This window comes from Equus przewalskii, chromosome 9 (assembly GCF_037783145.1).
Source record: "Equus przewalskii isolate Varuska chromosome 9, EquPr2, whole genome shotgun sequence".
In the NCBI taxonomy this organism is placed as follows: Eukaryota; Metazoa; Chordata; class Mammalia; order Perissodactyla; family Equidae; genus Equus; species Equus przewalskii.
Window position 1 is genome coordinate 15,274,402 of NC_091839.1, and position 26,280 is coordinate 15,300,681.

Consider the following 26,280-nt stretch of genomic DNA (forward strand, 5'->3'; position numbering starts at 1 on the left):
CAGGCAGATCAACAGGAGAAGAGGCATGACAGGAGCAATTTACTAATTTTTCATTTCATGTGCATGGGGGTATCAAGAAAAAAGTGCGTCCCCCAGAAAAGTGGGATTTGAGAGCTTATCTACCTCTTAATGGGGAAAGGGAGGGAGAAATTGTAACAACGTCCGTCTGAGTGTGGTGAGGGCTTCTAGTCTGCTCTCCTGGGATGAGTCAATCTTCTCTGGTTGATGAAACTCCCGGGGAGGTGATTTTAGTCAGAGAAGGAGAGTTCAGAGAAAGGCTTTCCAGCATTTGTTGATTCTCAGATGTCTTCAGCTCAAAATAATCTGGACGCCAGCACCGACTCTCCAAGCACCATTCTCTCTTCTCCCCTAAGGCTTCCACCTTAGGAAGCCTTAAGCCTTAAGAGTAAGCTTCCACCCAGATAAACAAAAATTGAGGGAGTTCATGACCACTAGACCTGCCTTACAAGAAATGCTAAAGGGAGTCCTGCAGGTTGAAATGTTAAACAGTAACCTGAAGCCATGTGAAGACACAAAGTCCTCTAATACAAATATAATGGCAAATATAAAAGCCAGTATTATTTTAATCTTGGCTTGTAACTCCACTTTTTTATTTTCTACAGAATTTGAAAGACAAATGCATACAGTAATAATTTATAAATTATTAATGTAATGTGACACGTTAACAGAATAAAGAAAAAGCACAAGATTATGTTAATTGATGCAGAAAAATGACTTGACAAAATTCAACACTCTTTCATGATAAAAATACTCAATAAATCAGGAATAGAAGGAAACTACCTTAATGTAATAGGGCCATAAATGAAAAACCCCACAGCTGACATTATACTCAATGGTGAAGGACCGAAAGCTTTGCCTCTAAGGTCAAGAACAAGACAAGGATGTCAACATTACCACTTCTGTTTATCGTAGTACCGAAAGTCCTAGCCAGAGCAATTAATCACAAAAAAAAGAACTTGAAGGCATCTAAATTGGAAAGGAAGAAAAAAATTATCTGTGTTTTCAGACAAGATGATTTTATATGTTGAAAACCCTAAATAGTCCACAAAAAATCTGTCAGAACTACTAAACAAATTCACAAAGTTGTAGGATTCAAAATAGATACACAAAAATCAGTTGTGTTTCTGCACACTAACAATGAACACACCAAAAAAATGAATTAAGAAAACAATTTCATTTACAATAGCATCAAAAAAAAATAGGAATAAACTTAACCAAGGAGGTGAATAACTTGTACACTGAAAACTATAAAACATCACTGAAAGAAATTAAAGAAGGCACAAATAAATAGAAAGACATCCCATGTTCATGGATTGGAACACTTAATATTGTTAAGATATGGGGCTGGTCCAGTGGTGCAGCTGTTAAGTTCGCATGTTCTGCTTGGGCAGCCGGGGTTCGTTGTTTGAATCCCCAGCATGGACTTACACACTGCTCATCAAGCCATGCTGTGGTGGCATCCCACATACTAAATGGAGGAAGATGGGCACAGATGTTAGCCCAGGGCCAATCTTCCTCAACAAAAAAAAACAAACACAAAAAGGGTTAAAATGGTAAATTTTGCTGTGTATATTTTATCACAATAATTATAAACACTCAGAACAAGTGAAAAAAAACAAAAGATATAGACTTTGTAAGGGGAAATGAGGAGCGGGGTCATGTAAGCCCACTGTCAGGGCTTTGACTTGTGCCTCAGCAGAAAATCTGAAGGGCACGTTTTTCCTACAAACTCTGTGTTATTGACAAAACTCCCTTGGGATGGGTATTATCAGGTCAGACCACCTGCAGCTAAGAGGGGTTCAGCGACCCAAACAGAGAGGGAGTCTGTGGGTGTCCTTTGCCCAGCCGTGCAGGGTGAGGGGAGATAAGACCTTCTGGTCCGGGAAGGTACCTGGGCGTTAAGCCCAGATGTGACCTAATTAGACGGCAAGGGGCGGTGCTAGGGCTGATGGGCGTGGCCTGTCCGCCAGAATAAAGCGGGGGGCCTAAGGCTTGACTGGCAGTGTGGGCGGGGCTAACCCGGAGTTGGCAGGCCAGCGTTCAAATCGCTGCTCCCGGAGGCAGCCTCCTAGTTTTGTCCTCAGGTCTGGTGACCCGTTGCTGGGGGCTGCGATGGAGTCGGAGTGGGACGCGCTGAGGGCGCTGGGGGCGGTTACCGCCTTGTGGCTGCTGCTGAGGGTGACCTGGGAGGTGGGCCACTTAGTCTATGTCTACCTGCTGCCCCAGGCACGCCGGGGCGCCCCTTGGCTCCGGGCACATGGAGCCTGGGCAGGTGAGGAGCCAGGGCTCTGTGCCAAGTGGGTATGGGTGGGGGCTGCAGGAATGAGGACGGGTGACAGGTGAGGACCCCCGATCAGAACAGAGGCTGGAGGACTCCTGGAAGCAAGATAGGTGAAGGCTGCGGTGACCAGGGCGAGGGAGGCACCCAGAAAAGGCACAAGAAGGGCCAGGAGGGAGAGTGGAGGAGCCGGCAGGGGGAAGGATCTGGGGTGGGCTGAGCTTGGGCTGGGGCAAAGTCTGTGGCTGCCTCCTCCTGCCCTCCCTCCTCCTCTCGTCTCTAGTGGTGACAGGAGCCACCAGCGGCATTGGCAAAGCCTATGCGCACGAGGTGAGTCATGATGTCTTACAGCCTAGGGAATGCTAGGAGTTTCTGTCTGTTAGCTTGCAGCAGCTGCCCCTGCTAGACTGAAAACTGCATGCTTTATCTGGTTCCTTCAGATGTCCTCTCCTCCAGGAAGCCTTCCCTCTGGTCTCCAGGCTTCTACAGCCCCTCAACATTTTCCCATTGTCACCCTGATTTAGTCATTCAAAACATATTTATTGACCCCCTCTACGTGCCAGGCATCTTCCAGGTCCTGGGGGGTACAGCAGTGAACAAACTAGGTTTAAAAAACCAAAAGAACTTGCCCTCATGGAACTTATGTTCTAGTGAGGGGAGACAGGTGTAAATAAGATTAATAAATAAAATATACAGTGTGTCAAATGGTGCCAAGGGTTAAGGAGAAAAATCAATCAAGAAAGGAGAACAGGGAATCCTGGGGATGTGTGGGTTCCCATTTTTATATAGGATGATCAGAGAAGATGTCACTGAAAAGGTGAAATGGAGAAAAGACTTGAAGGAGGTGAAGGAGGGAGTTATGTGGATAATTGGGAGAAGGGATTTCCAGGGAGAAGAAACAGCCAGTGCAAAGGCCCTGAGGTAGGGAGAACTGCTTGTTAGAGAAGCAGAGAGGTGGCCACTGTGATTGTGTCAGAGTGAGAAGAATAGGGGAGTCATAGGAGTTGAGGAGAGAGATGCAATTTCAGGGCATATCCTGGGGAATCTGGTAGGTTATCGTGGATACCTTACTATTTGCTGAGTGAGGTGGGATCCTGGGAGGGTTCTGAGCAGAAGAGGGGTATGATACTGTAGGGGGTGAGGGTGGAAGTAGGAGATCAGCTAAGGTGCTCTTGCACAACCTGAGCAGGAGATGGTGATGACTCAGACCAGGGTGACAGAAGTAGAAGTTCTTGGATTCTGGATTATTTTGAAGATAAAGCTGACAGGATATACGGAAAGGTTTGATGTGGAGTATGACTCAGCTTTTTACCTTGTAACCTGAAACCTTGCTAAACTCACTTCTTGGTTATTGTAAATTTTTTGTGGATTTCTTGGGATTTTTCTACATCATCTGTGAATAGAGATCATTTCTTCCTTTCCAGTCTGTATACCTTTCATTTCCTTTTCATGCCTTATTGCACTGGCTAGGAACTTCAATATGCTGTTGAAAGGAGTGGTGAGAGTGAAGATCCTTCTTTATTCCTGATCTTGGGGGAAAGGCATTTAGTCTTTAACCATTAAACGTAATGTTAGCTCTAGGTTTCATTTACTTATTTACTCATTTATTTACTTATGTGCCCTTTAGAAGGTTGAGGAAGGTCCCTTCTACCCCTAGCTTGCTGAGAGTTTTTATCCTTTGTCAAGTAATTTTTCAGTATCTATTGAAATGATCGTATGGTTTTTCTTCTTTAGTCTGTTTATATGGGAAATTACATTGATTGATTTTTGCAAATGTTGAACCAACCTTGCATTCCTGAGATAAATCCCACTTGGTCCTTTTTATATATTACTGGATTGGATTTACTAATATTTTGTTGAGGATTTTTTGTGTGTAAACTTATGAGTTTCTTTTCTTGTAATATCTTTGTTTGGGTTTTGGTATTAGGATAATGCTTGCCTCACAAAATAAACTACTACAAGATTTTTGGCCAGAACACCTCAAAGAATGGAGCTGCCATTACTGAGATGGGGTTGAACTGAGGGAGGACCAGGTTTGGGGAAAAACAGACAGGAATTTAATTTTGGACATTTTAAGTTTGAGATACCAATTAGGTATCCAAGTTGCAAAGTATGCAGCTGGGTATAGCACTGTGGAGTCCCGAGGGGAAGTCTGGGTGGAGATATAAATGTAAGCATCATCAACATAGCGATGCCATTTAAAGTCATGAGACTAGATGAGATGGCCATGGGAGTGGGTGGAGATGGAGAAGGGGAGCACAGTCTGAATCACCCCAAAGAGCTCCCTGGACCATCCAAAGTCAAGAGGCGTGGAAGATGAGGAGGAACAAGAAATGAGACAAAGTAGGAGGAAAACCAGAGTATAAGGGATGGAGAAGAGGTGTTGGAAGCCACATAAAGAATGTTTCCAGCAAGAGGCAGTGATCACCGTGTCAATCACCGCTGGGAGGTGCTGAGAATACAGCATTTGCTTTACCAACGGGGAAGTTATTGGTGACCAGAGTGGTTTGGGTGGCAAGGTCGGGGCAGGAGCCCGACTGGAGTGGGTATGAGAGGGTACGGGAGGAGAACAGTGTAGACAATCCTTTCTTGGAATGTTGAGTGAAGGGAGCAGGTGGGGTGAGAAGAAATGGGGCAACACCTGGACAGGGAAAGTGGGAGAGACCACAGCAGATTTGTATGCTGATGGGAATAATCCAGAAGAGCGAGAAGTCGTGATGCAGGGGAAGGTGGGAGAAAAGCTGGAGCAATGTCCTTCAGCGGGCAAGAAGGGAGGGGAAGCTAGGGCTGGAGTAGAAGGGTGACCCTGGGGGAAAGGGAAAGGATTGTGTTTAGTTGCAAGTCAGCGAGTCCTGATGGCCACTCTGGGTTATTGCTGGCTGAGAGTTGGTCTGTCCCACCTCTGCACTCTGAGCCCCGTGAGGGCAGTGCTGGGACTGTCTTGGTCAGGGCCACCGGCACAGGACCAGGCACAAGCAGATGCTATGCAAATGTTTGTGGAATGAATGAATGGCCTTCATAGCACCAACCTCTCAGATGCATGGAGCTGTTGAGATGTTTGTGCCTGGCCTCTCTCCGAAGCTGATGGACACTGAGCTCCACATAATACATCACCCTCAGACACACAGGAGGAGAGGGTCAGATGTGTGCCAAAATGCTACTTGGCGCCCATTCCACAAATATTTGCTAACTCTCTTTCAAGGGGGAAGGCATTCAGGGCAGAAGGAGCAGCATGTGCAAAGGCCCAGAGGCAGGAAAATCCAGGAGATACTTGTGGGGCTAGATGAACCATCTGTTGTGCCTGGACTCCCATAGAGAGCTGGTACCAGGTCACGTGGAGCCAGGGTGAGGAACATGGTTTTGTCCCAAGGGTCCTGGGGAGTCAAGACAGGAGAGGTAGGGGCAGGTTTGTGCTTTAGAAAGAGCCCTCTGGCTGCCGAGTGGAGGGTGAAGAGGAGGGAGCGAGACTGAATTTGCCACGGGTACCTTGTGTCCCCAGCACCACCCAGCAAAGAGCAGGTGCTCTGCAAACACACCTTGAACAAATATTTGAAGGAAGGAAGGAACAAACGCTTGAGTTATTGGACTTTTCTGTCACTGCAAATAAAAGCCAAAGTCTTTACCGGGGCATCCGAGGCCCTATGATCTGGTCCCCTGCCTATCTCACTGGGCTCCTGTGCCACGGGCCACTGCCCCCAGGGCACGCGGGACTCCTGCTGTCCTCCCAGCCTTTGTGCAAAGGCCTCTGCGCTTCCTGCTCCGCCTGCCTGGACTGCGCCTTCCCCGGAGCGCAGGCATCTTTTTTCTCTTTCGTTCGCCTCTGCGTCCGCAGCGCCTACCACACGGTGCCCCCGGGCAGGCACCACACGAAATCTTTGTAGAACGAATCAATCAGTCAATCGATGAATTCTCTGCAGCTCGCCAGGAGAGGTCTGAACATTGTCCTCATCAGTCGAAGCCTGAGCAAGTTGGACTACGAGGCAAAGGAGATAGGTGAGAGCCAGGGGGGGCCGCGCTGGGGAAGTTGGGGACAGTGCCCGGGGCGAGACCCCGGCCAGGGCGGGGGCGTGGTCAGAGGCGTGGCGCGGCCTTGGCGAGAGGGTGGGGGCGTGGCCAGGGCGCGAGCGGGGCGTGGCCGGGGCGTGGTCTGGGCGGGGGCGTGGCCGGGCCCCTCCCCGTGGTCGGGGGCGCGGCTACGGCGGGGCGGGGGCGTGGTCTGGGCGTGGCCATCGCGGGGGCGGGGGCGTGGTCGGGGCGTGGTGCGGTCGTGGCGAGAGGGTGGGGGCGTGGCCAGGGCGCGAGTGGGGCGTGGCCAGCGCGGGCGGGGGCGTGGTCAGGGGGCGGGGCGGGGGTGTGGTCTGGGCGGGGGCGGGGGCGGGGCCCCCAGTGGTCGGGGGCGCGGCCATGGCGGAGGCGGGGGCCTGGGAAGGCATGGGGCAGAGGCTTGGGCTGGACAGGCACAGGGATGGGGTTGGGCCAGAGGTGGGACTGGATTCCAGCTGAGGGTCTGGCTCCCGCTGTCCTCGCTTCCCAGAGCGGCTTCATGGCAGGATCACACGAGTCATCCAGGCCGACTTCACCGGGGGCCTGGAGATCTACGGCGCCATCGAGGCAGGACTGAAGGACCTGGAGATCGGAGTGTTGGGTAAGTCCCCGTGCCTGCTCGGGGGCAGCCCTTCCCTCCACTGCCCCCAAGGTCACCGTGACCTGGGACCCTTTTGTGGTGGCCCTCCCTCTGCCCCGACCTGGTCTCCCTGGGCCTGTTGGAGTGACTCAGACAATTTGTCCCCTCTCGCTCAGTGAACAATGTGGGCATGCTGTATACACCTGGCTTCAAGAAACTGCTCGACTGTGACAATGTCGCCAAAGTGAGTGAAACCGAGGACAGGACTGGCCTCTCCAGCCCCTCCTCTCACGCTACTGCCCTCTGTTGGAAAACTCACGCAGTGCGCTACCCATGTTAGAACAAGGTACTCTATTGCCTTCCGCTGGAAAATTGTCTTAAAACCTACAGATCTTATGATGTCTGGGACGTGAAGGCGGTCTCCTTCGACGGGGCGCCCTTGTGCAGTGCCCAACCGGCACGACTGTTCAAGTTGAGCCTGCTTCTGCCCTTTCCTATTCCCTGGTGCTCACTAAGGGGACCCACGTGGGAAAGGGGACCCACATGAGAAAACCAGTGCCTGCCTTGTGGAGCGTGTGGCTTTCTAAATTTTTATTTGGGATCATTCTTGAACCCACAGCTTCTTTTCTCCTAATCACCTGTGCATATAGCCCCATGGTATTTCTTAGGAGAGTCCAGTAGTCACTTGGACCTCAGTTTCTGCTGCCAACCTCTGTTGTTAAATTAATTGTTTTCTTTGTCTTTTAAATTATATCAAAGTTATAAAGAGTCAAATAGTTCTACAAGGGTTGTTGAAGAAAACGGCATACGCCATTCTCATCTCCTATTCCACAGAGCAGGGTTTCTCAACATCCACCCTGCTGACATTTGGGCTCATGGTTCCTTGTCGTGGGGGCTCTCTTGTGCCCTGTAGGCTGTTCAGCAGCATCCCTGGCCTCTACCCACCACATGGCAGCAGCATCCGCCCTCCAGCTGTGATAACAGAAAATGGCTCCACTCACGCCCGAATATCCCCTGGGGAGAAAACCCCACCCGGCTGAGAACCACTGCCCTGGAAGCTACCGCTTTCAACCTGAAAAAGTATATAATTCATCCTTTCAAATAATCCTGTTTAGAGGGTACATCTTGATTTCTCAGCTTTAGCCCTTATCTGGTGACTACCCCCAGCGGAAGAGGAGGATTATTTCCGGTTCGCAGACACCGGTGCCGCCACCACAAACACACACCCAGGCCTCCCATCCCCCAGGATAATGTTTCATAGGTGTGGCTGCAGAATCACATTACTGTGCATTTGAAAATGCTGTCCATGGTGGCGCCATGTAGTTTTCCTTTCTATAACAACTTTTTATTCTCCCTGGAGTTAGTGATTGCCTCGATTTTTCATCTGCTTGGATTGCTATGTGCTTATCATTACTTCAACTCCGAATTGTAATCCAAAAATATAAAAATGTTCCAGGCAATTTCATCTTCTTGAAGGAATCTCTCCAAGAGCCTTCTGTCCTGCTCCAGTCTGGACTGGTTACCCTCTGTGTCACAAATCCTGGGACCTCTCTTTATCTTTCTCCTAGGAAGCCCCTATTTTCTCTATCACATGTTATAGCTTCCTTCGGTTTACTCCCTCATTTTGTTGGAGCATGTCCTCCAGTAGCATTCTGAGAAAGGGTGCATGGATGGTAAAAATTTCAGCTCTGTTTTCTATCAGTTACGCAACTTTGCATACATGACTTCATTTCTCTGAGCCTCAGTTTCATGTCTATAAAATGAAAATAAATATTTTTGCTGGGCTCACAGAGCTGTTATGACAATGGAATGAAATAATGAACATAAATCTAAGTTGTGCACTCCATCAATGTTGGCTATTACTATTAGACATAGACAAAACAGAAGATCAGGGTGGTTTTTAAATTTTAAATATTATTATTTCAAGAGGAAAACATATGCTCATTTTATAAAACGTAACGAGAGGGTAGCTGGGTATTCTGCTTCTGGTATTAGAGGAAGTTGTTGGAGGCTAACGCTGTGAATGAGAACCATTAGGAAAGCGGGATACAATGTTATAAAAAATAACTGGAGACATCACAGAGCTAGGAAGGCAATGAAGAACCTAGCACCAAGATTTGAGGGAGGAGAGAACCCAAGAAGGGAATTTGACATTTGGAGCAAAATTTCACTTCAAGGTGGCTCAGAGTTTAAGAACCGAAGCACAGCTTTCAACCTACTCTTGCTCCAACGAATAATGTAGTTCAAAGCTTTGGGAAATATCCCAAGTTTTAAGATGGTACCCTGAGAAACTATCAATTAGGAGTTGGGGTAAAGTAGAATAAACTAGGTTGCATGGGAACTGAAACAGAGTTTCCAGTGAATTCCATTCCCGTCGGGATTAATGTGACCTGATATTTCAGCGCCCCCTAGTTTAGCTGGCTGGAAGCACAAAAAACCAACACATCATCTTTAGACGAAAACAATATAGTTCAGAGCCTCAAATTAGCCATACGATTTTTTATGTATTAAATATCCAGCACTCGACAAAATATAACCAGGAATCTTAGGAGAAAAATCATGACAGAAAACAAAATAAATAATACATCATGTAATTTAGTCCACATGTGACCAAGATAATGGAAATATCAGCATAGATTTTTTTAAAATTGTGGTAAGCTTTATATAATATCCAAACAGAAACTCTGGATGTATTAAACCATAACTCCTCATTCTTCCCTACTCCCAACCCCTGTCCTTTCTGTCTCTATGAATTTGCTGATTCTAAATACCAGTGGGATCCTAGAATATTTTTCCTTTTGTGTCTGGCTTAGTTCACTCAGCATAATGTTTTCCATTTCATCCCTGTTGTAGCAAGTATCACAACTTCATTCCTTTTATTTTCTTTATTTTTTAATTGTGACAAATAGACATAAAATTGGCCATTTTTACATTTATTTACATGGACAGGTCAGTGGCATTTTGTACACTCACATTGTTGTGAAACCATCACCACCATCCACCTCCAGAACTTTTTCAATACCTCCCCCTTCTTCCCTAGCCCCAGCTCCTGGAAGCCACCATTCTAATTTCTGTCTCTGTGAATGTGACTACACTATGTACCTCGGATAAGTGGAATCGTACAGTATCTGTCCTTTTGTGCCTGAAATTTCATTTAGAATAATATTTTCAAGGCTTATCCCTGTTGTAGCATGTATCACAATTTCCTTCCTTTTGAAGGCTGAGTAGTATTCTCTTGTATGGATACACCACAATTTGTTGATCCACTCTTCCATTGATGGGCACTCTGGTTGTTTCCACCTTTGGGCTGTTATGAATAATGCCGCTATGCACATTGGGGTACAAATATCTGTTTGTGTCCTTGCTTTTAATTCTTTGGGGCATATACCCAGAAGTGGAAATGATGCATGCAAGATTGGTTTGGCTATTCAGGGTCTCTTGAGATTCCCTATGAATTTTAGGGTGAGTTTTTCTATTTCTGCAGAAAATGCTCTTTGGATTTTGATAGAGATTGTGTTGAATCTGTAGATCGCTTTGGGTAGTAATGACGTCTTAGCAGTATGAAATCTTCCAATCCATGACCGCGGGATGTCTTTCCAATTAATTATCTCTTCTCTAATGTCTTTCAGTGATGTTTTGTGGTTTTCTGTATATGAGTCTTTCCTCCTTGGTTAAGTTGATTCCTAAGTATATTTATTCTTTTTGATGCTATCATAAATGGAATTGTTTTCATAACTTCCCTTTCGGATGGTTCGTCATTAGTGTATAGAAACGCAACTAATTTTTCAATGTTGATTTTTGTATCCTGCTGCTTTGTGAATTCACTTTATAGTTCTCACATTTTTTTGCGTGAAATCTTAAGGATTTTCCACATATAAGATCATGTGCAAACAGATAACTTTGCTTCTTCCTTTCCAATTTGGATGCCTTTGTTTTTTTTTTTTTCTTGCCTGATTGCTCTGGCTAGAACTTCCCATACTATGTTGAATAGAAACAGCAAAAAGCAGAAAATGCTTTCAGTATTTCATCATTGGGTATGATGTTAGCTGTGGGCTTTTCGTATGTTTGTTATTCGTATCTTTATTATGTTGAAGTAGTTTCCTTTTATTCCTAATTTGTTAATTAATCATGAAAGAGTGTTGAATTTTGTCAAATGCTTTTTCTACATCAATTGAGATGATCCTGTGACTTTTCCCCTTTATTCCATTAATGTGTTGTATTACACTGATCAATTTTCATATGTTGAACCATCTTTGCATTCCAGGAGTAAATCCCACTGGGTCATGGTGTATCCTTTTAATATGCTGATGAAATCAGTTTGCTAGTATTTTGTTGAGGATTTTTTGTGTGAATGTTTATAGGGGATCTCAGTCTGTTGATTTCTTTTCCTCTGATGTCTTTGTCTGACTTTGGTGTCGGGGCAATGCTGGGCTTACAGAAGTTAGGAAGTATTCTCTCCTCTTCAATTTGTTGGAAGAGTTTGTGAAGGGTTGGCATTAGCTCTTTAAATGTTTGGTAGAATTCATCAGTGAAGCCGTCTGTCCAGGGATTTTCTTTCTTGGGAAATTTTTGATTACTGGCTACTGATTCAATCTCCTTACTACTTACGAGTCTATCCAGATTTTCTGTTTCTTCCTGATTCGCTTTTAGTAGGTTTCGTATTTCTAGGAATTTGTCCATTTTACCTAGATTATCCAATTTTTTGGCGTGCAGTTGTCTGTAGTGCTCTCTTATCATCTTTTTTGCTTCTGTAGAATCAGTAGTAATGTCCCACTTTTGTTTCTGATTTTATTAATTTCAATGTTTTTTCTTTTTCTCTTAGTCAGTCTAGATAAATGTCAATTCTGTTAACCCTTTCAAAGAAGCAACTTCCGGTTTCACTGATTTTCTTTGTTATTTTTCTATTCTCTCTTTTATTTTTCTCTGCTCTAATCTTTATTATTTATTTTATTCTGTTAGCTCTGGGTTTAGTTTGTTATTTTTTTTCCTACTTCCTGAAGGTATAGAGTTGTCGATTTGAGATATTTTTTTCTTTTAATGGAAGTATTTACAGCTGTAAGTTTCCCCCTTAGCACTGCTTTCCCTGCATCCCGTAAGTTTTGCTATGTTGTGTTTTTATTTTCATTTTTATTTGTCTCTAAATATTTTTTAATTTCCTTTGTGATTTCTTTTTTGACTCATTGGCGTTTAAGAATTGTAGAAGTTCAATATGTATTATGGATATTAATCCCTTATCAAATGTATTATTTGCAAACATTCTCTGCCATTTTGTGAGTTGCCATTTTATTCCATTGATAGTGTCTTTTAATGTACAAAACATTTTAATTTTGATGAAGTACAGTTTATCTATTTTTCTTTGGTTGTGGTGCTTTTGGTGTCATATCCAAGAAATCATTGCCAAACTCAGTGTCATGAAGCTTTTCCCCTATGTTTTCTTTCAAAAGTTTTGTAATTTTGGCTCTTACCTTTAGAGCTTTGATCCATTTTGAGGTTTTTGTATGTAGTGTTTTGCTTCATATATTTTGGGGCTCTGTTGTTAGGTCTGTATATATTTATAATTGTTATATCTTCTTGCTGCATTGAACTTTTAAAAAATATAATGCCCTGGGGCTGTCCCAGTGGTGCAGCAGTTAAGTTTGCACATTCTCTGTCAGTGACCTGGGGTTCACCAGTTCAGATCCCAGGTTTGGACATGGCACCGCTTATCAAGCCATGCTGTGGCAGGCATCCCACATATAAAGTAGAGGAAGATGGGCACAGATGTTAGCTCAGGGCCAGTCTTCCTCAGCAAAAAAAGGAGGATTGGCAGCAGATGTTAGCTCAGGGCTAATCTTTCTGGAAAAAAAAATATATATGTATAATGCCCTTCTTTTTTTTTTTGCATTGTTTTTGAAACTTAGTGTCTATTTTTTCTGACATATTTATAGCCACCCGAGTTCTCTTTCCATCACTGTTTGCATGGGCTATCTTTTTTCTAATTTTTTACTTTAAATGTCTCTGTGTCTTTGTATCTAAAGTGAATATCTTGTAGACACATATAGTTGGGTGACGTTTTTAAGTCCAATATGTCGATTTCTGTCTTTTAATAGAAGCGTTTAATCTATTTGTAAAAAGTGATTATTGATAAGAAGAGATTTGCTTCTGCCATTTAGCTGTTTCTTCTCTGTATGTCTTAATTTCCCCTCTATTCCTAATAACTTTTTTATTTAGTTGAATTTTTGTAGTGTACCATTTTGATTTCCTTCTTCTTTCCTTTTCTGTGTGTTTTCAAAGTTATTTTCTTAGTAAGTTACCTTGGGTATTACAGTTAACATCTTAAACTTATAACAAACTAGTTTTAATAATACCAACTTATTTTCAGTTGTGTACAAACACTCTGCTCCTATACATATGCTCCCTCCTTGTTTATACTGTTATTGTCACATCTTCATACATTGTGTGTCCATTAACATAGATAATACAAATTTATAATGATTACTTTATACATTTGCCTTTTCAATAATGCTGAAAAGACAGGAGTAACAAACCAAAAGTAAAACAGTGGTGGGTTTTCTACTTACCTATGTAGTTATCTTAATCTGTTTCTTTATTTCTTCTTATGGCTTTGATTATTTTCTAGTTTTTGATTATTTTCAAACTGAAGGACTCCCTTTAGCATTTCTTGTTAGAGCAGGTCTACAGATAATGATTTCCCTTAGCTTTTGTTTATTTGGAAATGTCTTCATTTTCCCCCTCATTCTTGAAGGATAGTTTTGCTGGACATCGAATTCTTGGTTGACGGATTTTGTACTTTTGTTTTTTAGGACTTTAAATCTGTTATCCCACTGCTTTCTGGCCTCTGTGGTTTCTGATGAGAAGTAAGCTGTTAATTCTATTTGTTTATCATGAGGACGTCTTTCTTGCTGCCTTCAAAATTCTCTTTGGGTTTCGACAGTTTGACTACAGTGTGTCTTGGTGTGGATCTCCTTGAATTTATTCTGCTTGGTGTTTGTTGAGCTTCTTGGATATGTATGTTTCATCAGATTTGAGAAGTTTTCAGTCATTATTATATTATATATTATATATTATTATTATATGATGTGTATAATGCTGTTTGATGATGTCTGACAGGTTCCTCAGACTCTGTTCATTTTTCTTCTTCTTTTCTTTCTCTTTTGCTCTTCCAGCCAGATACTTTCAATTCTCTTATCTTCAAGAATGCTGATCTTTTCTTCCACCCACTCAATTGTGCAGTTGAACACCCCCCTAGTGAATTTTTCATTTCAGTTATTGAACTTTTCAGCTGAAGAATTTCTGTTTGGTTCTTTTTTTTTTTTTTTTATAATTTCTCTCTCTTTGTTGAATTCTAATTTTGTTCATATATCATTTTTTAAACATCTCCGTTAGTTCTTTTTTTTCTATGGCTTTCTTTAACAAGTGGAGTATATTTAAGACAGTTGGCTTAACGTGTTTGACTAGTAATTCCAGTTCTGGGTTTTCTCAGGGATGGTTTCTGTGAAATTATTTTTTTGCTATGTATGGGCCACCCTTTCCTTTTTATTTGTATTTTTTGTTGTTGTTGAAAACTGGACATTCAGAGTATTAAAATATGTCAACTCTTGAAATCTGACTTCCTCACTCCTCAGAGGTTGCTGACTTCTGCTTACTGAGAAAAAGTCATTTGTGACTTTTTAAAAACTATTTTTGCAAAGTGTGTCTTCTTGTGGTGTGTGGTCACTGGAGTTTCTGTTCCATTATCTCTGGGATCATCCAGTGACCTGACAAATATTTCCTTAAGTGTCCGGCTCCAAAAGCAGAGGAGGGTAGTGTCTTTCTTATCTCTTTAAATCTTCTAATAGATAGTGCCAGGGGAAGCCATTGCTTCTAAGATGGCCAAAGGCAAGGCAAGTGTCTGCACCCTTCCCTTAGGGAACCACCAGACCAACCAAAATGCATAAGCTCACAGTTTTGGAGGACAAGGTCCTCACTGCCCTCCCTGGTACTAGCCAGCTACTTCAGGAATGCAAGATGCTATTCCCAAAACCACAGTGGGGCTGAGAAGTAGAGGATGCTGGGTGTTCTGCCCACACCACTCACTTATGAAAGATCAGCAGCCTGTCCATGAAGCACTCCTCTGATTGTTATAAGTGTCCAGTCAGGTCCCAGAGTTCCAAAATAGTTCATTCCAATTATTCTTTCCAGCTCAATAGTTGCTTTGATGGAAGAAATGACCCCTAGCACTTCCTGCTCTGCCATTTTGTGTTGTCTTGTTCAGCATAGATTTTAAAATAACTATGATTAATATATTCAACATACTAAAAATCACAACAGAGAATTTACTCAGAAAACTGGAAATTTAGAAAATTCAAATTCTAGGATTGAAAAATGCATTTATTGAAAAGCAACTTTATGGATAGATTTCATAATGAAACAGACACAATTGAAGAGAGAATTGGTGAACTGGAAGTAAGGACAGAAGTAGATACTCAGGCACTTGCCTGGAGAGGCAAAAGGATAGAAAACATGGAAAGGGATAAGAGATATATGAAGTATTGTGAAAATGCCCAATATGTGTGTAACTGGAGTCCCATAATACAAAAAGGAGTAAATAGGCATGATGTAAATATTAAAAACATAATGGCTAAATATTGTGCAGTACTGACAAAAGACATCAAGCACAAATCAAATTCCAGGATCACTATGACCACCAATGCAATTGCATAGAAACTTTCAAAGCAGGATTTAGAAAGTAAAAAATTTGAGCTGAAAGACAAATAAAATTGAGAAAATTCTGCGAGATTGATCAGGAAAAGAGAGAGAGAGAGAGAAGGCACAGATAAGTAATGCCAGAAATGAAAATGAGGGGCCAGCCTGGTGGCATAGCAGTTAAGTTCTCATGTTCCACTTCAGTGGCCCGGGGTTTGCCGGTTCATATTCTGGGTGCAGGCATGGCACCGTTTGGCACGTCATGCTGTGATAGGCATCCCATGTGTAAAGTAGAGGAAGATGGGCATGGATCTTAGCTCAGGGCCAGTCTTCCTCAGCAAAAAGAGGAGGATTGGCAGCAGTTAGCTCAGGGCTAATCTTCCTCAAAAAAAAAAAAAAAGAAATGAAAATGAGGATATCCTTGGTGATATCAAAACTGTAAGAAGATCCTACTAAGATATAATGGCAAAAATTTGAAATTTTAGATTACTGGAGCTATTTCCTAGAAAACACAATGTATACAAAAACAAAAAGAAATAGAATATCTAACTAGTGCTATATCTTTAAAGAAATTGAACCCATCATGTAAAAGCTCCTTACAATAGTGTTTACTCTTGGAGGGGTAGTGTGTGGAAGGGTACGTGGGTGGGGGCTCCTTGGGAGCTGTTAATTCTGTTTTTCTAAATCTGGATGCTGGTCACATAGCTGTATCCAGTTTGTGAAAATTCATTGAGCTCTACATCTATGGTGTGGGCACATTTCAGCATCCATGCTATTCTTCAATAGCAAGTTTAAAAAGATGAAACCTTCCTGTAAGTAAAAGCTCCAGGCCCTGATGTCTTTATCCGTGAGCTACCGAATATTTAAGCACAAAGTAAAAACAATCTCATCTAAACTCTTTCAAAGACTAGAAAAAGAGTATGCACTTTCTGCCTCATTTTATGAGGGCATACAACCATCATACCCACTCCCAATAAGGAAATTACAAGGAAGAAAAAATTAGAGCCTAATTTCCTTCAGGAACATAAATGCAAATATCCTAGACCAAATAATTAGCTCACCAAGCCTGTGATACATAAAAAGAATTAAATATCACGATCAAATGAGCTTTATTCCAAGAGTGCAAGGATAATTCAGAATTTGAAAATCTATCTGTATACTTCACCATATTAATAGAAAAAAGGGAGAAAAACCACATGATTATCTGCATAGATACAGAGAAAGTAAGAGTCAATTGCTGAGAGTTAATGTATGTTCATTACTTTTTAAAAAGCAACTAGGAATAGAACAAAACTGCCTTAATCTGGCAAACAATCCTCAAAGAACCTGCAACTAGCATCATACCGAATGGTGAAATGTTGAATGCTTTTTCCATGAGGTTGGGAACAAGACAAGGAAGTCTGCTATGACCTCTCTATTTAACATTTTATGGGAGATCAAAGTTATAAGGCTAAGAAAGGAAGAAGTACAATTGTCATTATTTGCAGATGATAAGACTTTCTATGTAGAAAACCCAGAAGAATTTATTTATTAATCAACTCAGCAAATTTTATGTCTATATATCAGTAATGAACAACTAGAAAGTAATTTCTTTTTTTTTTTTTTTGAGGAAGATTAGCCCTGAGCTAACATCTGCTGCCAATCCTCCTCTTTTTGCTGAGGAAGACTGGCCCTGAGCTCACATCCGTGTCCATCTTCCTCTACTTTATATGTGCGATGCCTGCCAAGCGGTGCCATGTCTTCACCCGGGATCCGAACTGGTGAACCCCAGGCCGCCAAAGCAGAACGTGCTCACTTAACCACTGCACCACCAGGCCAGTCCCTCAAAAGTAATTTCTTGGGCCAGCCCCAGTGACCTAGTGGTTAAGTTCAGCATGCTCCACTTCAGTGGCCCGGGTTCACTTCCCAGGCACAGAACTACACCACTCACCCGTCAGTGGCCATGCTGCGGTGGCATCCCACATACAAAAAGAGGAAGATGGGCAGCGAATGTTAGCTCAGGGCAAAGCTTCCTCAACAACAACAACAAAAAGTAATTTTTTTAAGAGGCAAGATTTATCATGGCAGTAAGGACATCCAATATCTAGGCATTAATCTGAAATAAAATATGTAAGACCACTTTTCCTTACAGAAAACTATAAAACATCACTAAGAGAAATTTTAAAAGACCTAAATTAAAAGAGGGGCATACTTAGTACCTCTATTGTAGGCAATATACATCAATTGGCAGGTTCAGTGTGTAAAGAAACTCTCACTGAATTCGGGGCTATCCTAGACAAATTCCCAGCAGATTCTTTAGTGTAAATTGACAACGCAAAGGGCCAAGAACATCTTGAAGAAAAGTTCTACCAGATGACAAGAATTATTATGAAGCTACAGTAAATAAGATGGTGTGACACTGGTACAATGATAGAGAAATAGAAGAGTGGAGCAGAAGAGAGTCCAGAAATAGACTCCCACATATATGGGCATCGAAATTATAGCAAGACTGTATTACAGATCAGTGAGGGGGAAGAGGCTCTGTCAATCAATCAAAGTGGATGTGGGCATCTGGGAAAAAGGGAAACTTGTTCCCTACCTCACACCCTACCCAGAAGTCATTTCCTCTTGGATCATGGATCTGACTACGAACTCAGACTGGTGAGGCATAGAAACATTTAGGTAACTTATGAGAATGTCTTCACGACCATGGAGCAGGGAAATATTTGTCTTTTTTTCCCTGGCTTTATCGCGATATAACTGACATATAACAATGTGTAAGTTTAGGGTGTACGACATGATGATTTGATACACATATATATTGTGAAATGGTGACCACAATAAGGTTAGTTAACACACCTGTCACCTCACATAATTACAGTTGGGAAATATTTCTTTTCTTTTCTTTTCTTTTTTGAGGCAGATTAGCCCTGAGCTAACATCTGCTGCCAATCCTCCTCTTTTTGCTGAGGAAGACTGGCCCTGAGCTAACATCTGTGCCCATCTTCCTCTACTTTATATGTGGGACGCCTACCACAGCATGGTGTGCCAAGTGGTGCCATGTCTGCACCCGGGTTCCAAACCGGCGAACCCTGGGCCACTGAAGTGGAACGTGCGCACTTAACCACTGCGCCACCAGGCTGGCCTGGGAAATAGTTCTTAAACAGAAAACAAAAAGCATAAGCCATGAAGGAAGGGATCAGAAAACTGGATTACGTTAATATTAAGAGCTCTTGTTCATTCAAAGTCACAAACAAGCGAGTGAAGGGACAAGCCACAAAGTGGGAGGAGATATTTGCAGTGCAAGTAACCACCAAGGGGCTTGTATTTAGAATTTACATATATTAATATGTCATATACAAGTTATATATATTAATATATCATATATAAATATATTATTTATATTATATATTATATTAATATATATTATATTATTATATTATGTTATATATTATATATGTTATATAAATCTTTTTAAAGTACAAACAACCCAGTTAAAGAAGGGGAATCAGATTTGAATAGCCACCCTACAAAAGAGGAAATCCAAGAGATCAGTGAACACATGAAAATGTATTTAGCCTCATTCTTATTAGGGAGCTCCAAATTCAAGCCAGAATGAGATACAGCTACACAGCCACTAAAAAGTTTAACCCTAAAAGTACTGACGATACTATGTGCTGCTGGGGATGTGGAACAACCGAAATTCTTAAGCTTTGCTCGTGGGAATATAAATTTGGACGATTTGGGGAAATTGTTTTGCAATACCGCCTAAGATTGGAAATAGGCGTACACGAGCATCCCTCCATTTCACTCCTGGTGGTGTGTGAGTGCGCAGGTGCTCCAAAAGACACATTCGAGAGTGTTCCTAGATAAATTATCTATGATAGCCCCAGACTGGACCCAACCTAAATGTCAGTCAGTAGTCGATGAGATAAATAAAGCATGCTGTATTCATCGAGTGGAAAATTACAGCAATGAACATGAATGCACTTCTGCTACACACGACATGGATGAATCTTACAAACAAAATGTTTAGCAGACGAAGCCAGAGATAAAACGGTACATACTGTATGACTCCGCTTATATGAAGGTCAGAACCAGACAAAACTATTCTAGAGCGTATTAGAGGTCAGGATAGTGGGTAACCCAGGGGGAGGCAAGGACAGTGACTACAGGGGGAAATCTGGAAAAGTGTCAATACTTTATTTCTTCCTACTTCACCTTTCACAAGTAGGCATGTATTTTGGGGATCATTCTAATCAGAATAAATCGCTGGCCCATTCTTTTTTATTATTATTTTTTTTATTTAAAGACTGGCCCTGAGCTAACATCTGTTGCCAATCTTCTTTTTGTTTTTTCTTCTTCTTCTCCCCAAAGTCCCCCAGTACATGGTTGTATATTTGAGTTGTAGGTCCTTCTAGTTCTTCTGTGTGGGACGCCGCCTCAGCATGGCCTGATGACCTGTGCCATGTCCACGCCCAGAATCCAAACCAGGGAAACCCTAGGCCACTGAAGCGGGCGCGTGAACTTAACTACTCGCCACGGGGTGACCCCATGACCCATTCTTTTTACTTGCGGCCCAGCGATCCATCCATTGGCTACACTGTATTTATTTAGTCACTTTGCTATTGATCAGCATTCAGGATGTTTCCTGTTCTGTGTGACTACAAAGAGTGTTGCGATGAAAATTCACTGCCCACACGGGTGAGTATCTTGGAAAAGAATAAATTTCCGGAAGTGGAGTTGGTGGGTCAAAGGGTACGTGCAGTAGGTGCTACTTTTACAAAATGTGTTGTGTTAAAGTAAAACTAAGTTAGGAAATAAGAAAAGGTGGGCGCTGTGGCGGGGCTGGTGATGATTGGTTTTGTTTTCTTCCCCAGAGACTCTCGGATGTTGTAAACTGCAACGTGATGTCTGTGGTCCAGGTGAGTCTGGGCCAGGAGGCGCTGGGTCCACGGTCAGTGTAGCTCTGACTACTCTGGGTGGTCCCCAGCATCCCTCCACACCGGACCTGGCATGGAGAAGGTGCTAGGGGCTATTCCCTGAGGCTTGAAGGGAGCGGAGGGAGTGAACTGGAGGAGGGAGCAGGAGTCGTTGGGCGGGTGGAAGGATTGCAAAGGGAAAGGTGGAGTTTCCCCCACTCTTCTCTACAGATGACTGCAATTGTCCTGCCCCAGATGGTCGCCAGGTAAGAGGCAGTCTCTTTCTCTTCCACTCTGGATCCTCTCCCATCCAACCTCCAGGCTTTTTCCGTTCCCCGCTGGTCCCACCCACGTTTCCAACTCTTCTCTGTCCCTCTGAGGTTTCTCAGATGAGGGCTCGGGCTAAGGGGTGGCAGTGGGGGAATCACCTGGACCCTCTATTTCCGGTTGGCATTGATCACCTTCCAACGAATGCTTCCTCCTCCAGGGGCAAAGGCATCATCATCAACATCTCTTCGTTATCTGACAGGAGACCCTGTCCATTTTTAGCAGCATATGCAGCCTCTAAGGTACCCAGACCCACAGACCCAGGGCGAGGGCTGTCCTGCCATTCTCGATTCCTGCTGTAGCCCTTTATTCTGGCATTGAAGGTTCTGGGGGAAAAGTCCTGAATGTGTGTATGTGTGAGACAGAGGTGTGCCACCTGAATCTGGAGCTGTTCATAGGTCAGACAGACATCTGGGACACAATCCAGTGGGCAAGCTAGGTTTTTCTGTTTGTTTTTTAAGAGAAAGGGAGGCTGGGGTCAAGGGAGCACGTGAGGTGGGAAGGAGGTCTGGGAATTCAGAGACTGGCCTGGCTGGCGTGGAGAGTGCGTGTATGGGAACAGAGAGAGGGCTCAGAACACGCAAGCGCTCAGGTGTTAAGGTGAGGACTTGGGCCGCGAGGAGCGGGGCCTGCTGGATCCACGGACGGAGTGCTCTGCACAGGGACGGCTCTCGGTCCTGGGACCCTCCCTCTCCTTCCTCCACAGGCCTTTGTGCGAAGCTTCTCCCGGGCGGTGGGCGCAGAGTACTTCTCTCAGGGCGTCGACGTACAGGTACCTGACTCCGCAGGGGCGGGGCTCAGAAGGCACGTGGCAGCTCAGAACGGGAGGGGCATGGACACGGGGTAGGAGCTAAGGGACAGTGGAGGCTTCTAGGAGCAGAGAGATGTCTGAAAGAGGATAGTGATTTGGAATAGCTGGAGTGACCAGAGCTCAGAGCTGTGGCTTTGCTTAGGGGGCGTGGTGTCAGGGGGGCATGGTCTCTTGGAAGAGTGGCATGTAGGGGCGTGGTCTCCTGGGACCGTGGCATTTACGGGCGTGGCCTCTTGGGGGCGTGTTTCTGGCATGGCATCTAGGGGCGTGGCCTCCTGGGGGGCGTGGTGTCTAAGGGCGTGGTCTCTCCAGGCGTGGCATCTAGGGGGCGTGGTCTCAGGGCAGACACTCGGACCCACGTGGGACTGCAGCTAGAAGGCGAGCCTCTGGGATCCACAGAGAGGGCCTGGGAGGGTAGGCTGGGGTGGGAGGGGACTTCTTTTCTTTACCGGCTTCCTTCCTGCAGACAGTGAGCCCCTACACGGTTGCCACAAACATGACCCGTGACATGAGCTTCGGAAAGAATGCCGAAGACTTTGCTCGGGAGGCGCTGGACACTCTTGGCCTCACCTCGCAAACGCCTGGGTGCCTGAGCCACGCTTTGCAGGTGCCTTCACGGGGCAATCACGGGCAGAGAGCTGGAGGGAACCTTCCCTGGCTCCGGTCCACTAGTCCTTAGAGCGGAGAGACGTCCAGGGGAGGGGAGGTCCCCCACCCTGGGCTGGGGAGACAGGAGAGGAGATGGGGGCACATCCTGATCCCTGGTACCTCTCCTTCCCAGAGTTTCCTGCTGCCTCTGCTGCCCAGTTGGTTTTCTCTCTCGCGCTGGGGAGTGAAGTTGACATCTCTGTGGGCGAACAGGCTTAACGAGAAGTTCGCGAATTAAAGGCATTGAAGAGGCGTGGCCGCTTGTCCATCCTCCCCCGCCCCCCAATCCCGGGCCAGAGCTGTCGTTGTTAGCAAAGATGTCCCACCCGGGAGAACAGACAGACAGGCAGGCCAATGGAACAGAACTGGACCCCCCGAACACCTGCACATTTGGTGACAACTGCAGATCTCAAACCTCTAATGGGAAGATGGAGTATTCAATATGTGGCGTTTGGGGAAAAACAAAAAATATACATATAATTGTAGCGGTGATGGTTGCAAAATTTTGTGAATATCCTAAAATCCACTGAATTGTACACATTTAAAGGGTGAATTTTATGGTATGTGAATTATATCTCAATAAAAATAATTTTTGAAATGGAGACCCCCTAAGTATATGTATATATAATTAGATCCATTCCTCACACCATACACCTGCATAAACTCCAAATGAATCAGAAATCTTCATGTAAAAGAGAAACACGCAACTAGAAGTGTACACGAATGAATTCTTCTCCATCTTGGGAGTGGGAGAATGTTTCTAATTAATACTGAAAATTAAAAGCAACAACAAAAAGAATCGCTAATAAATATTGAACTATTAATGACATGCAGGCTGAATTCCTTAGGGAAAGTGTCTGAAGCTTCCTCTGAAATGCATTGAAAAGTGAGATGAATTCACTCGTGGATAGTGGGATAGATGGAGCAGATAGAGATAAGACAAGTCTGGTAAAATGTTAGTAATACAACCTAAGTGGTAGATACATGCTTTTTCACTGTACACTTCTTTCAACTTTTCTATTCGTGTACACTTCTAGTTGTGTGTTTCTCTTTTACATGAGGATTTCTGATTCATTTGGAGTTTATGCAGGTGTATGGTGTGAGGAATGGATCTAATTATATATACATATACTTAGGGGGTCTCCATTTTAAAAATTATTTTTATTGAGATATAATTCACATACCATAAAATTCACCCTTTTCATAATAAAATTTTCATAATAAAATAGTGGGGAAAATCCAGGAGCAATAAAATAAAATAATAAAAATAAAATAAAATAAAACTACTTAAGCAGATTTAGAAGTTACTTTGGAAAAGATGATTCCATGAGCAAAGTAAAAATGTGACCATCTCAGAGAAAATATTTACAACTTATGCACAAAATGTGAATCTCCTTAATATATACGGAAAAGACTAGGGGCCGGCCCAGTGGCACAGCAGTTAAGTGCGTGCATTCCGCTTTGGTGGCCTGGGGTTCTCCAGTTCTGATCCCGGGTGCAGACATGGCACCACTTGGCATTCATGCTGTGGTAGGCATCCCACATATAAAGTAGAGGAAGATGGGCATGGGTGTTAGCTCAGGGCCCTTCTTCCTCAGCAAAAAAAAAAAAAAAAAAAAGGAGGAGGATTGGCAGCAGATGTTAGCTCAGAGCTAATCTTCCTCAAAAAGAAAGAAAAAGACTAAAAGCCCAATGTTTTAAAATGTGTAAAGGAGTGAAAAGACACTTCACAGAGATACAAACACAGACAGTCCTTAACTATATGAAACGATGCTCAACTTCACTGTCTTCTTGTTTGCATGGCTTCTGGAGAGAAGTTAGATGTAACTCTTGTCTTGGTTCCTCTCTAGGTAAGGTGTCTTTTTTTTTTTTTTTTTTTTTACATTTATCCTGCTTGGTGTTCTCTGAGCTTCCTGGATCTGTGGTTTGGTGTCTGACATTATTTGGGGGGAAGTTCTCAGTCATTCTTTCCAATATTTCTTCGGTTCCTTTCTCTCTTCCTTCTGGTGTTTCCATTATGCACGTGTTACACTTTTGGTAGCCATCTTACAGTCCTTGGATATTCTGTTCTGTCCTGTTTTGTTTTTTTCAGTCTTTGTTCTCTTTGCTTTTCAGTTCTGGAAGTTTCTATTGAGATAGCCTGAAGCGCAGAGATTCTTTCCTCAGCTGTGCCTACTTAGCAAGTAAGCATCAAAGACATTCTTCATTTTTATTACAGTGGTTTTAATCTCTAGCATTTCTTCTTGGTTCTTTCCTAAGATTTCCATCTGTCTGCTTCCATTGCCCATCTGCCCTTGCACGCTGTCTCTGTTATCCATTGGAGCCCTTAATCATAGCGGTTTTAAATTCCCAGTCTGATAATTCCAACACCCCTGCCACGTCTGGCTCTGATTCTCGCTCTGTCTCTTCAAATTGTGGGGGTTTTTTTGCCTTTTGGTATGCCTTGTAATTTTTTCTTGATAGCCGGACATGATGTACTGGGTAAAAGGAACTGAATAGGTCTGTCGTAACGTGGTGGTGAGGTGTGAGTTGGGGGGGGTGGTGCATTCTGTAGTCCCATGATTAGATCTCAGTCGTTTAGTAAGCCAGTGCCTCTAGATTGTGAACTTCACAAGTGTTTTTAATTTTTTTCTCTTTCTTAAGCAGGAGAGTGTGGCTAGTGTGGGCTGAGATTGGGCATTTCCCTTCCCTACACCCTGCTCTGTCAGAATCTGATAATATCCCAGAAGATTAGGCTCTGGGTCACTAGTCCCTCCAGGGCAGTCTTTGTTAAGAAGAGCAGAGTGCTTCTGATGAATTTCAAGATGCTCCTTTCCCCCGTCCCCCTGCCAGGAACACAAGGGGATTTTTCTCTGATATTTACTGTGGGAAGTGGCTTGAGCTCCTAGAGGTAAATCCCCAAATTGTGGAAAACTTCCTATGACTGGGTTCCCCTAGAGTTTTCAACTCTCACGCTTGTCCACACTGAGCCTCATCAATCACGGTGCCGGTTTCCCACCCCAGCACTGGTTCCCGCGGCAGTGTCTGCCCACGAGTCTCTGCTCCGGAAAGTTGTGGTTGCCTGTATTTGCCTCTCCGTCTATCCAATCTTAGGGGCAGTGTTTCACCCCGTGTCCTCATCTCTGTTCAGCTTTTTATTTGTTGTTAAGACAGAGTGGCAACTTCCAAGCTCCTTATATGTGAAACTGGAAACCAGAAGCTACCTAAAAAGGCCATATACACTTAGAAAGAATGTATATTCTGCAGCTGTTTGATCTACCGTTCTATATGTGTTGATAGTTCAAATTGATGAATTATACTGTTCAAATCTATGTTCTTTCTGAAATATACTTTTTGCTTCTTCTGTCAGTTACTGCATGAAGCATGTTAAAATTTCCAACTCTGATTGTGGGTTTGTCCACTTCTCCTTTTAGTTCTGTCAACTTTTGCTTTATGTTTTTGAGGATGTTATTAGGTGCATGCATGTTTAGGATTGTTGTATGGTCCTAATGAGCCCATCTTAAATTATGAACTGTCACTTTTTAACTCTCGTAATACTTCTATCTAAAGTCTGCTTTGATATTAATATAGCCACACCAGCTTTTTTCTTTCTTTTGGTTGCTGTTTGCTTTGTGCATCATCTGCATTTCTTTTATTTTAAATTCTTCTTTGATTTTATATTTAAAATGTGTTTCTAACAGAGTATATAAAAGGATCTTGTTTCTCATCCAGTCTGACAATATCTCCCTGTAACTAGGGTGTTTATTTTCATTTATATTTAATATACTTGGTAATACAGTTGTGTTTAAGATCACTGCGCTAGTGACCTATTGCTGTGTAACAAATCACCCCAAAATTTACTGGCTTGAGACAATAGCAATCATTTATTATCTCTCACTTTCTGCAGGTTAGGAATTCATTAGTGGCTCATCTGTATGATAGTTCAAAATTCGCTACATCCTTGCCCACACTTGTTATGACCTGTCTTTTTTGTTCCAGCCATCCT

General features: G+C 43.3%; 1 protein-coding gene across 2 annotated transcripts; it reads left to right on the top strand.

Annotated features, from left to right (window-relative positions):
- Positions 1 to 2,022: 2,022 nt before the first annotated feature.
- Positions 2,023 to 22,897, top strand: LOC103566841 (very-long-chain 3-oxoacyl-CoA reductase-B-like). Of its 2 annotated transcripts, XM_008543384.2 has the most exons (11): positions 2,026 to 2,293; positions 2,583 to 2,629; positions 6,217 to 6,292; positions 6,834 to 6,944; positions 7,100 to 7,167; positions 20,468 to 20,512; positions 20,741 to 20,775; positions 20,997 to 21,078; positions 21,543 to 21,608; positions 22,114 to 22,254; positions 22,429 to 22,897. In XM_008543384.2, the coding sequence occupies exons 1-11, from the start codon at positions 2,134 to 2,136 to the stop codon at positions 22,531 to 22,533; spliced, it is 936 nt and encodes a 311-aa protein (XP_008541606.1). In that variant the 5' UTR covers positions 2,026 to 2,133; the 3' UTR covers positions 22,534 to 22,897. The 2 variants fall into 2 exon arrangements, with proteins under 2 accessions (XP_008541607.1, XP_008541606.1); XM_008543385.2 differs by lacking the exon at positions 2,583 to 2,629 and having other exon boundaries at positions 2,023 to 2,293.
- The last annotated feature ends 3,383 nt before the right edge of the window (positions 22,898 to 26,280 follow it).